General features: G+C 40.6%; 2 protein-coding genes across 2 annotated transcripts in view; one reads left to right on the top strand and one right to left on the bottom strand.

The window, feature by feature from the left end:
• Positions 1-12853, bottom strand: part of LOC103586565 — a 52986-nt gene that overhangs the window by 21826 nt on the left and 18307 nt on the right. The window contains exons 6-8 of the mRNA XM_008567860.1: positions 8628-8773; positions 8366-8471; positions 7046-7469 (exon numbers count right to left, since the gene is read on the bottom strand). Coding sequence (XP_008566082.1) covers positions 7046-7469; positions 8366-8471; positions 8628-8773 — 676 coding nt within the window. The remainder of the gene's footprint in view (positions 1-7045; positions 7470-8365; positions 8472-8627; positions 8774-12853) is intronic.
• On the top strand, positions 8343-10878 carry LOC103586547 (histone H2B type 1). The gene is made up of 2 exons (XM_008567845.1): positions 8343-8754; positions 10810-10878. The coding sequence occupies exon 1, from the start codon at positions 8362-8364 to the stop codon at positions 8740-8742; it is 381 nt and encodes a 126-aa protein (XP_008566067.1). The 5' UTR covers positions 8343-8361; the 3' UTR covers positions 8743-8754; positions 10810-10878.

Raw genomic sequence — 12853 nt, 5'->3', positions numbered from 1 at the left:
AATGATATGGTGTTTTTGTTAGTTTGAGTAGGATCATTTAACTTTTCACTTTGTCCCCTGTGCTGTTCCCGGAGTCTATTGGCAGGGAAATAAAAGGTATGAACATTGTGATTTTGATTATAAATTAAAATGATCAATATAAAGTATAAGCAATATTAAATTGTTAACCATAATTAATCAATGTCATTAAAATTAAGTGTAGTAAGTATAACTAAGATTTAAAAAGGGTTAAATTGTAAGTTAATAAGGTTAAGAATTATAATTTAAACTAAAAGTCTGACGCTCCTTAAGTTCATGGCCACAAGCCACAGGCTTTGGGGTGAACTATTGATGCATGAGTGGGTGCTTTTATCACAGCGTGAATGCTTTGGAACATTCTGATTTTTCTTTTTCTATAAAGATGAAATAATAAATGTTCTGATTAAAAGATAAACCATCACATAAAAGATTAATTAAAAAATATAAATGAAGCAAGATTTTTGTGGTTGTTGTCCACACTTCCACTAGACATGTATGGTCCATCTCTTCCTTTTCACCGAATCCACACCACCTATTCAGGTCCAACGAATCCTGCGGAGCTGGTCTCTGGCAAGCTTCCTTTCTGGCCCAGTTCCTATCTTCTCCCTGATTCTTCTCAATTTGCCTTTCTGAGTCCTATTTCTCTGATTCTTCCCAATGAATTATCCCTTGCACACTTATCACTTAATAGATCCTCTATGTCTTCCAGCATGTGCCATAAATGATAACATATCATCCAGGTACCTGGAAGAGAACTGAGTATCAGCCTTCCAACCCTAATATTCTGTAGTAACCACAGATTGCTTACAGGTCACTTCCTGTCTTCTCACCTTACAACCAGTCCATCCCACTGCAATCAGAGATCTGAGTGATTTGCAAATTTTATCATCCTGTCATTTTATCATCTATGCAAAAATAAGTAAAATAAAAAGCCTTCATTAGTTCTTCTAATATCTGTAGAATAAAAACCTAATTCCTGTGCTTTATCTGACACCCGCCACCTCCACAACCTCATCTCGAAACCCCTCTCCCCAAATATGTACTTGTATAGCCGAAGGTACTGAACAACTTTTCACACTTGGAACCCTTTGTCAACGGTAATTCTTTCACATACACTGTTTTCTTCTTCGACTAATAACCTTAGATTCCTTTCGGCTTCCTCCTTCAAGAGTTTTCAGTAGACCTTTACCTGATTCTCTCAGGCAAAATCAGTACCTAAGATTTCCTTGCTCTCCACAAAGTGCACTCCTCCAAAATCAGTACTTAGGAATTCTTTACTCTCCACTCCTCCACACATGTGGCTTTAAAGCTATTGCACACTTTAACATTTGTTGATGATAAATGCTTGCTTTCTTGTCAAGATTTCTGAGGCCTTGGACGATGTCTTCATTTTAGTATCGTTAGAACCTACAAAAATTACATGGCACATATTGGTCATTCTGTAATTATTTGTGCAATGACTGAATAAATCAATGCAATTAACAAACTATCTGGACTGATAATATAGTCTTGTACAAATCATTGTCCTTTAGCAGTATCTCTGCTTCCCCCAGAAATTTCTTCTCTCGGGCCGGCCCTGTGGCTCACTCGGGAGAGTGCGGTGCTGATAACACCAAGGCCTCGGGTTCGGATCCCACATAGGGATGGCCGGTTTGCTCACTGGCTGAGCGTGGTGCTGACAACACCAAGTCAAGGGTTAAGATCCCCTTACCGGTCATCTTTTAAAAAAAAAAAAAAAAAAAAAAGAAATTTCTTCTCTCTTACCACATTCCTTTAAATAAATGTCAGATTTGTGGCTGCCAGCTACTTACTGCAGACTTTCTAAAATGCGGACTATGACCCATTCGTTGCTAAGGAAAACAATTTAATGGGTTCCAGTCAGCATATAAAAAAATAAATACAATGGAAATTTCAAAAGTACCATGTCATGTAAAAAATGAAAATATTGTGCCGTAAAATTTAGCTTAAAGCATATATGTGCTTTTGTTTTGTTTTGGCTGTGGAACTTGAGGGACAACAAGTTTAAAAATACTGATCCATTTATTTCTTTTATAAATTTGTGAAATTCCCAGGTTAGAGATTGGCCTCACCTACCTAGCCTTCAGAAATTTAATTTCAGCCTCCCTTACTGTAAGAATACACATAAGTGGCCTAGGCTTAGGCTTCACCATTTGAGTCACACATTTAAAAGACTTCTCTTCCCCCTCTCTCTCTTTTGCTTCCTCTTGTCATGTGATCTGCTTACCTGCCAGCCTTCTTCCACCATGAGTAGAAGCAGCCTGAGGCCTGCGCCATATGCAGCTGTCCCAGAGTCATGAGCCAAGTAGACCTCCTTGTTTATAAATTAAAAAAAAAAAAAAAAAAAAAAAGACTTTTCTTTGGAATTGGAAGACAGGAGAGCACTGACTGCTTGGAGCTTCTGTTTCTGCTGGGATAGAAGATGTCAGAAGGGCCAGCTTCTGGTAGTGGCAGCAGCCATGGCTTCCAAGTGAGTCAACTTCTGGTTTGGCAGTTGCACTTGTGATATCAGCACCAGGCCGTTCTGCAGCACAGTTCTGGGTTTTGTTCCTAGAAGTGTCCTCTCGCATGGTTTTATAGCCCTCCCAAGAATGTTGCTATCTGTTCAATATCCCCTAAAACATCACCTTTAATATGTGATTGACCAAGTGGCTGGCAACTAAGAACTTCAACTTAGAAATGAAAAGTTATAACTAATTTCTGAGAGAGTTTTGTGCATTTTAGGGATTTGAAGTTGTCTTACAACCGTGCCAATCAAAGGCCTTATGCCTCTTATGGTTGTGGTCAACTGAATAATTCCCCCTCCAAAGATACCCATGTCCTAATCCACAGGACCTGTCAATATGTTTCCTTACATGGTACAAAAAGACTTTGCAAATGTGATTAAATTAAGGTTATGGAGATTAGGAGGTGATCCTGGAGTACCCGAGCGAGTTCAGTGTAATCACAAGGGTGGGTCCTTATACATGGAAGTCAGGAGGGTCAGAGTGAGAGAAGAGATGTGGCAAGGGAAGCAGAGACTGTAATGCAATTTAGAGATGGAAGAAGGAGCAACACTGGCTGCACTTTCGTTCCTGTTGCACACAAAGCTTTTCTCACCTTGAGGCTTTCCTCCTGCAGGTCCTCTAGACTAGGACATCCCTGGCCTGGCTCCCTATCAAACTTCAAATCTTGAGTCCAATCTCAGCTCCTCCAAGAGGGCTTCCTGGCTGTCCTGCCTAAAATGACAACCCAGTCCCCACTTACTTACCATGACATCGCCCTGTTCATTTCTTCCTCAGCACAGTTTGCCAACTGAAATCGCTCTCTCTATACAGCTATTATCTGTTTTCTTTCATAAGAACATAAACTTCCTGTGAGTAGGCCCAAGAACCTGAACAGCTGTAGAGGAACTAAAACAAAGGAGATTCTGAGGCTGAAAAGCCTAATATTTATTCTTGGCCTGAGAGTTCCGGCAGACAGCTAGCGAGTGTCTGCTTGGAATAAAATGCTGCATGCTCTCTCTCTCTGTGATATCTTCTCATGTGTCAGGGTTAGTGAGGAGCCTGGAATCTTTCTCTACTTACAAGATAGTAAGTTAACCTATAAGTCTTTCATGACTGCTAGTAGTAGACAGGACACTCAGACAACGAAAGCCTTTATTACTCACAGCACAGCAGGCAGCATGTGTGCATTGGATTCCCTTGCTCTTTTTTTTTTTTTTTTTAAAGAAAAGATGACCCTGGTATATGAACATTACCTAGTAACAGGATTCATCTACTGTGTTCCTTTCATCTGCTTGTATCTTATCCTAAGTACACTGTACTGGGTGCCGGCTGGTTAGCTACTTCGGTTAGAAAGCAGCCTTTGACTCCAAGGTCATGAGTTTGGACACCCATACCAGCCTGCTGTCAAAAACAAAAACAAACAAACAAGAAAAGAAACTAAAAAAAGAAAAGAAGTATGCTATGGTACCGTATTTATTTTTCTTTGCTGTTTGCTATATGGTATGAATTGATTAAAAATGTTCAAGCATTTTAATTTGGTCTGTGAGCCCTTTTGTTCTGTGCCTCTGAGAGAGCTTTCCTGGTAGTGCGGTTGGAGGCTACAAGGGTATCGAGGTAAATCACCACCTCAACCGCAGAAGTATATAGCACAGAAAGGATTGAGGTTTACTGTCACCCAGGCACTTTGCAGACGGGAAGCATTGCATCACCTCTGGGACTGGACTTCCCGTCTTCAAAATCTCGGCTCCACATTCTGAACCTCAGTTTCCTCATTCTAAAGTTAGGGTGAGGATAATGTCTTCCTCTTCGGAGTGCTTCAAGGATTGAGTTTAATATTTGTGACAATTGTCACTTAGAAGTGTCTGCTCTCCTTATTTTTATCAAAATGGTACAAAACAGAAAACCTATGCATTAGACTATTTTCCCCAAGGGCTGAATATCATGCAGTAACTTGTGTTACCTGTTTCTAGCCTTTGACACCTAAAATAAATTTTTAAAAAAATTTTGTTTGGAAACCACTTTCAGCATAGTGATGACTTTTATGATGAGCTTGTTTCAACCCAGAGGCTAACTGTCTTCTGTGTGACTGTATTGAGATTCTCAAACAGCCACTTTTTCCATTGGCTGCTCTGTGGAGTACATAGCACAAGGGTCCAGTCACCAACTCTGCCTATATCTGGGACCTGCAGATATCATGGAGGGGAGGATTAAGCCTTCAGGGGAATGGAAACGCCAGGTGACCAAGGGAACCCTATCATCACTAATCGCTTGACCTAAAACCTTCCTTCTCTTTCTTCTCGTGGAAACTTGTGGATGCTTTGGGCTTCTAGCAGTAAAACGTAAGAGGAAAAGCAAGTTGAAATAATTGTTGCTTACCATCTAACCCTCACTGGGTTTAGACTATGGTTTAGAAGTAGAACTCTCAAATACTGTTTAATACTTCAAACCACTACTTTAGGGATTCATTAGTTTTACATATCAAGATTCTAAAGGTGAAAAAGATCAAATCACTTTTTAAGATTTCGGACCAGATAAGAGAGGTGCTGAGATTCCAGCTATGTCTGTTTGATTCCAAAGCCCCTCACAATAATGCTTTGGGGGAAGTACCATTATTCCCATTTTACGGATGTGGTCCCTGAGGCACAGTAAGTTTACATGACTTATGACACAACTAACAAGTGTGAGAGCAATGTGATTTTAAGCCAGTCGGTCTGGCTGCATTCTGCTGTTGCGACACTAAATGTAGTGTGCACCACTGCACAAAAAATTCTACAAGTGCACAAAAAATTCTAGCATCTGTAGGAAAGTTGTCTGACTGAATAGGGTAGGGTAACCCTGGAAGATAAAAAGCTTGGCTTTGATGTAAAAAAATAAATTACAATGAGAAAATATATGACCTAGAAGAGATCTTATTCCTAAGTAGAGCAAAGCTCCAAAATTATATGATTAACCTTGGTAGTAGTTGAGTAGCTCTGCTGAAACCTTACCAATATGTTGGTCATGTGAAGAGAGCAAGTGTTTGTCCAAAACCCATACTGTTTATCTTTAGAACACACATACGTGCTGGGATTAGTCATGAAAAATATCGTGTTCAATAGAACCATGAAGGCAGAAATAGAAAAGCAAGTTCTATAACTCACACAGAGAGAGCACTGCAAAAACAATTTGTGTGGTAAGAGATACATACTCACTTTAAAAAACTCTTTTGAAAATGCTAAATGGACCAATGCTTTAAAATCTACTTTTTTGGGCTGGCCCATGGCTCACTTGGGAGAGTGTGGTGCTGATAACACCAAGGCCACGGGGTCAGATACCTATATAGGGATGACCGGTTAGCTCACTTGGGCAAGTGTGGTGCTGAAAACACCAAGTCAAGGGTTAAAATCACCTTACCGGTCATCTTTAAAATAAAATATATACAAAAACCTTTAAAAAAAAGTTCATAAAATGATCTAATATCCAATTTACATTCAAGTTTCCTCAGTTGTCTTCAAAATGCCCTTAATATTTTGTTTAGAGCCAGAATCTAGTCAACACATTGTGTTTCGTTCCTATATTGGTTTAGTCTCTCTTAATCTTGAACAGTTCACCAATTACTTTTTGGTTTTTAATGGCAATGACTTTTTGAAGAAACAAAGCAATTATCTTATAGAATGTCCCACACTCTGGATGATTTTCTATTCCCTTGTTTTATTGGTTCCTTTATCCCCTGTACTCTGTAAACAGCAGAGTAAGGCACGATTAGATGGCAGTCACCCCTTTGTGGATATTCTATATTTAAAATGCAAAAGTAAAGGAAGGCACTTAACTTTAGTGGTCCAAATTTTGTTTTGACCTCCTGTGAAATATGCTTAGGACAAAATTACATACAACAAATGTGTTCAGTATATCTTATGCTAAGACTTGTGCTAATTTGTTAGTTCTATGGCTAATAGTTGGTTATCAGGCAGTGTAATATGGTTGGGATACCACACCATCAGCACACAAGCTTAAAATTTCGGCTTTGGATCTTCATTTCCTTACGAAGGATGCAGTGCCATATAAAACTGGTACTAAATAAAATGTGTGTACTGCTATTCTGTTGTAATCCAAGAGGGAAAAGGTGACATTTTGCCTCCCCGACACCAGGCAAACATGGCAGTGTCTGTCAAGTTCAGCTACAAGCCTTTCAGTTCTGCATTTATGTGTTTAGAGCCTTTCGCAACTGAACATAGTAATGTTAAGAGCCTGAGTTGCGCGAAGTAAGCGGAAGCAGGAGCAAACGCATATTTACCAACTCAATTACAGAATGGACGTATGCTGAAATAAGCGAATTCACGCCAATATACTGAGGGAAAGGCCACAAGCCAATTTCGAGAGCTCGACAGCCACTGCGTACTGCCCCCGCCCCATTCCGGGCCTTCCACCGGCCTTTGGTTAAGTAGTGCTTCCCTTGCGGTACAGCGCTTTAAATTGAAACCGTAGGTGGCTCTTAAAAGAGCCTTTTGATTTAAAGTTGACAGTTGACCTACAGCACAACTTACGCCCTCTCCCCACGGATGCGGCGGGCTAGTTGGATGTCCTTGGGCATGATGGTGACGCGCTTGGCGTGGATGGCACACAGGTTGGTGTCCTCAAACAGCCCCACCAGGTAGGCCTCGCAGGCCTCCTGCAGCGCCATCACCGCCGAGCTCTGGAAGCGCAGGTCGGTCTTGAAGTCCTGCGCGATCTCGCGCACCAGGCGCTGGAACGGCAGCTTGCGGATCAGCAGCTCGGTGGACTTCTGGTAGCGGCGGATCTCGCGCAGGGCCACGGTGCCGGGCCGGTAGCGGTGGGGCTTCTTGACGCCGCCGGTGGCCGGCGCGCTCTTGCGGGCTGCCTTGGTGGCGAGCTGCTTGCGGGGCGCCTTGCCGCCGGTGGACTTGCGAGCCGTCTGCTTCGTACGGGCCATAGAAAACCTCAAGAAACCTTCCCAATTGTGTCAGTAACTACTCTTGACCCTATTTATAAAGGCAAAGTCCTCCTGATTGGACCAAATTTTCAAATTCCGCGCCATGAGTTAAGTCACTGGCTAGGCCTTGTGATTGGGTACCAAATCTCCTGAGCGGTTAAAAAAACGTCCGTGTTTGAACGTGATTGGTTCAGCTCAGTTTCATCCTTTAGCTTCTATTACAATTTCTGACTTTGGAGAGATGTTTTATTTTGTCAGTGCGAGCAACCCTACATCATGGTTCTGAACCTCCCAACAAACACTGGCATCATTTCCAGACACTTCGTTTCTACGGAACGTCAAAATCGGACCACCGTTGAAACGTACCGATCCTTTCGTGCTTGAAAAAGCTTAAGTCTACGTAAGAATGCTGCCGACTTTGTTCAGATTATACAAGAATGCCACTGGCACAATTTTGGAAACGTTTAAATCTTTCGCTAATTTTTATGTCTCCTTTTCTAGAATTAGTTCTTCATAGATTATTTTTAAACCGGCGACTTCAATTTTGCACCAAATTAGAGACATAAACGTATATCAGGCTTTCGTTCCTCTTTAGATCTGATTCTAGTTAGACAGGGATCATAATTAATACTGCTGGCAAAATATTAAATTCTTTTAACTGTTTTAAAACGAAAGCTACCGGTTATTTTTTCTGATGGCGTAGGAAATGATTGAGGTTCCATACAAGTACCCAATAAAAAAGGGCTTTTGAATTCACCTTGTTTGTATACAAACTTTCTATTGGCTGACATAGCCCAATCAGGAATTGAGAAAGATTAAGCACCTATTTGCATAGAAGAGCTACAAAAGCAGGCCAGCCCTCCGTTGAAGTCACTTCTTGCGTAACTAGTTTTGCTTAACTTTACTGCCATGCCTGAGCCTGCCAAGTCCGCTCCTGCCCCGAAGAAGGGCTCCAAGAAGGCGGTGACCAAGGCGCAGAAGAAGGACGGCAAGAAGCGCAAGCGCAGCCGCAAGGAGAGCTACTCCGTGTACGTGTACAAGGTGCTGAAGCAGGTCCACCCCGACACCGGCATCTCGTCCAAGGCCATGGGCATCATGAACTCCTTCGTGAACGACATCTTCGAGCGCATCGCGGGGGAGGCGTCGCGGCTGGCGCATTACAACAAGCGCTCGACCATCACGTCCAGGGAGATCCAGACGGCCGTGCGCCTGCTGCTGCCCGGGGAGCTGGCCAAGCACGCCGTGTCCGAGGGCACCAAGGCCGTCACCAAGTACACCAGCTCCAAGTAAATGGATCGGGAGGTAGTGCTAAACCCAAAGGCTCTTTTCAGAGCCGCTCACAGTCACAAATGAGAGCTCTAATGCTGAATGCTGCTTTTGTGTCTGCGTGGTGCAGAAATAATGTTGCCTGTCTTATTGGTAGTAACTATAACGCAGTGTGGGACGAGTAAACCATAGTTGGCAGGGTGAGTTAGAAGTACGTTGAATATCTTTAATAGAAAAGCCATTACAGAAAGTATAATTGTGGGCTATATGCGAATCTTTCATCGAAGTTAGTCTACTGGGTTGCACCTGAGAACTTTGGCTTTTTTTTTCCTTTGGTACGTGGGCTTGGGAAGGAAAATAGGTCTATCGAAGAGAACTTATTCTCTTACCTTGCAAGCAGCATCGGCGCCTCTGGAAAAGGTTAATTAAATAGTGTTTGTAGGAGAGAGTAAGTCTCAAGGTTAGGAACGCTGTGCTGTGTCTTTTTATTCTTGGGTACTGTCTGGCAGCCAAAAGACTTAAGGTCGGGCAGTCCTATTTTGAAAAGGCTAACGGGAAAAAAAAAAAAAAAAAGCGCTTATGGTGTGGATTTTAAAAATACCAAGATTAATGAGCATAATGGCAAACTCTAATAAAAGCCAGAAAACCCTAAACTTCAATTTCGGTCTCCATCCTCATGGCCATTCTCTGTTGGATCATGGAGTTGGCAGGGTAGTAGGAGAGGCGAAGGAAGAGTATCCTGAATTTTCAGGTCTGAGATGTCCCTAAGATTCCTTCCTAAATTGTGTTGGGTAGATGGACTAGGACTCTATTCGTTTGCTTATTGAGAGACTATTGAGTTTTATAAAGGACTGAGACTATTGAGTTTTATAAAGCAGTGAGGATAGGAACCATCCCTGTTTTTACCCGAGTCGCAGTCTAAAATGAGTATTTAAACAATAGTCTCAAAACTAACCAGGGGGCTCGCTGGTAACTCGGTTAGGACGTGGTCAAGGGTTCGGATCCCCGTATCCCCTCCGCACACCTCTCCCTACCTCCCCCCAAACCAAATAGAGGGGGAAGCGTCAGTCTGAAGGTCACTTTTTTTTAAATTGCTCTTTGATGGGGCTGAATTTACACTGCCAAAAGCTGGTGGAGGGGAGACGGGGAGATCTTGCTCAGAGGATACATAATTAGCTAGATAGAAATAAATTTCAAGCGATCTATTGTAAAGCAAGGTGACTATAATGACAATAGATTGTATTCTTGAAAAATGTAGAGAATGGATGTTATTGGCTATCATCACAGAATAACTATAAGGTGTACTGTATTTGTTAATTAACTAGATTTAACCATTCTACAGTGTATATATATTCAAAGTGTCATGACATAATAAACACATACAATATCTGTCAAATTAAAAATCAAATGAAAATAAAAATTGGAAAACAATTAAGTAAATTACCAAAAGCTGATAATTGACTTAATCTCAAAAAAGTCAAGTTTTTCCTGGACACAATTCTGGAAGGAGGGTGAAGCAAGGGAGATGGCAAGGGGACAGGAACCAAGGAGATGGATTTTAAGACCAGACTGATTTACTTGCCTTTTCTATTTTTAATTTTTCTTATACCACATGCTTCTCTCACCTTTTTAGGGCAGCCACAGAGAGAGGCAGACAGAGACCAAGAGAAAGAGTGAGCAGAGTTCCAATCTGTATTGATGGACTACAGTCAAGACCAGGGGCCACACATTTATACTTTCATCTGGCCATGTCTTGTCATTAGTTCATACACTTTCCTAGAAGGCCTAGTTCAGTGCCTTAAAATGTATGACCTTCCTGAAATGTAGAAAGTAATATTATGATAGGAAATCTTGTCCATTGTTAATCTGCAGAATTTTCTTTAGTGAGATGAAGTATTTTTAATATTAATCTGTATGAGTTAGTATTAGATACCCCAGGAAGTGACTGACAACCTAAAATACTTAGTCAATAAAAACGACAGTCTATTTCTCTGTCATACAAAGCTATATAGCTCAGGTCTGGGATAGGAGCTCCAATATCCTTCAAGGATTCATCTCCTTCTATGTGCAATGTGTGTTCTATTATTATAGATATTCTCAAACACATTCTGCTATTGAATTCTACTATGGAGGACTGACACAACAAATGGGATGGATGAAATTCAGTAAGTATTAAGTAGGTAAGTAAGGAGTCTGTGAAGTGTAGACAAAATTCAAAAGCTATATTCAGTATGAGTCATAACATAGAGAAAGTCAGTAGTGCTTATGTGTGCTACACAGAGATAGGAAGAGATGAAAAAACAAACATCAAGTATTTGGGAGACACCAAATATTTATGAAGCACTCAATATTTATGAAATCTTAAATTGACCACCCATTGTTGATATTCATTTTGTCCTCATTTGCCCTCTTCAGACAACAGGTATATAAAAGCCATTGCTGCTGATGTCCTGGTGACATCTTCAAAACTTGCCGTTCTCAAAACTCTTCAAAACTTGCTGTTCTCAAAACTCTTCAAAACTTGCTGTTCATGTTGGCTCCAGATAACTTCCATATGCTGAGTCCTTTTGTTCATCGTCAACTCTGGTTCTCACAACCACCCTCTCACCTTCATCATAAATAATTTTATTTTATTTGGTTTTAACAATTATGAATTTGGCCATTGTATCATCCCCATTATGGAGATTTTAATGTAGAGTTTGGTTGGCAATAGGATGAGCAGTACTTTTTATTTGTACTTGGGAACTCTTCCATAGATATCCAGTGTAATGAAATCCCACAAAATATACTTGTTATATTATGTAAAGCCTTTTCACAAATATTACATTTGGATTCTCTTCTGAAAAGTAAAATGGTGGTGATTTTGCAGAAGTCTGAAATCTCTTTTTATTTTAAGTAAATTATCACATAAGTAATACTCTTTTCTTAACTACCGGTATCTTTGAATCAAGCTGGCAGTCCTCTGTGGGGTTAGCACTCATCTGTTCCCATCCCTGCCTTTTGATTCACCATCTTAACAGACTCCTCAGGGACCTGGAGCCATATTCTTGAAAAGTACTAAAATGTGAATCAGTGCTGAGTTACCTGGAAACTCCAGCTTAAGAAAAAAGAACAGAAGAGGATACTGATTTTGTATAGCCGGTTGTCAGAACTGTGGTCATGACCCAAGTATGCTCCCAACTTGGGATCTGTGATTTCTTCTCTATGGAATAATCTTCCTACAGATGTATGAAGACTTCTCTCCTTCTGCTCAATCTCATCTCAGTTGTGAGGTCTTCCCACCCATCTTATTTAAAATTACAACTATCTACCACACATCTCTCCTACCTCCTGGAAGTCCCTTATTTACCTTATCTGTTTGTTTTCTTCTTCTTTACTTCTTTACCTACTGACATTATATATATATATATATATTTTTAAAAATTTTTTGTTTATTTTCTGTTTCCCATAACAAGAATGTAAGTAAGCTTCATGCAGAGGGGGACTGCCTATGTTATTCTCGGCCTGGTTTCCAGCACCTAGAACAATGCTTGGCACATAGTAAGTACTCAAAAAGTCCTTGTTGAAAAAAATTTTTTAAAAAATTAAAAACAAGAGAAAAGATAATAAAAATTAAAATGGAGAAAAAAACTTAAAAAATAATCTGTTGAATGAATGGATGAATAAATTAACGAAGTAAAATTTAAACATGCATGCAGTACACAATTGTCTGTCCATTCTCTAGCCCCAGAAATAACAACTGTGACTTAGTTTTCCAAATGAGCCCCTATGTGAGGCAGTTCACCTCACTATGCTTCAGTTTCTTCATTGTTATAGTGTGGCCAGTGATGGCCTCCAACCCATACAGATACTATGCAGATTAAATAAAATAATCCATAGAAAGCCCTCTTGTAGGCATTAAATTATAGACTTTTGAACTAAAGAAATCAAATTTTTGACTACCTGGACAGCTCCCAATGAAGGCATTGTTAACATTCCCATTTGGCAAATGACATAATAAAGACTGAGGACTATACAGAGCTTGCACCTTACAGTCAGGGACCTTGGATTAAGCCAGATCTGTGACTGCCTGAATGACCCAGCGAAATAAAGCTGGATAGTTCACCGCTATCCTGATACAAAGATCTCTTGACTG

Source organism: Galeopterus variegatus, unplaced genomic scaffold (assembly GCF_000696425.1).
Source record: "Galeopterus variegatus unplaced genomic scaffold, G_variegatus-3.0.2 Scaffold351, whole genome shotgun sequence".
NCBI classification, from domain to species: Eukaryota; Metazoa; Chordata; class Mammalia; order Dermoptera; family Cynocephalidae; genus Galeopterus; species Galeopterus variegatus.
Note: the sequence above shows the minus strand (reverse complement) of the source record. Positions and strands in the feature narration are given on the sequence as shown.

Excerpts from the sequence above, each read along its gene's own strand:
- LOC103586547 (XM_008567845.1), top strand. The coding sequence starts at position 8,362 with ATGCCTGAGCCTGCCAAGTCCGCTCCTGCCCCGAAGAAGGGCTCCAAG.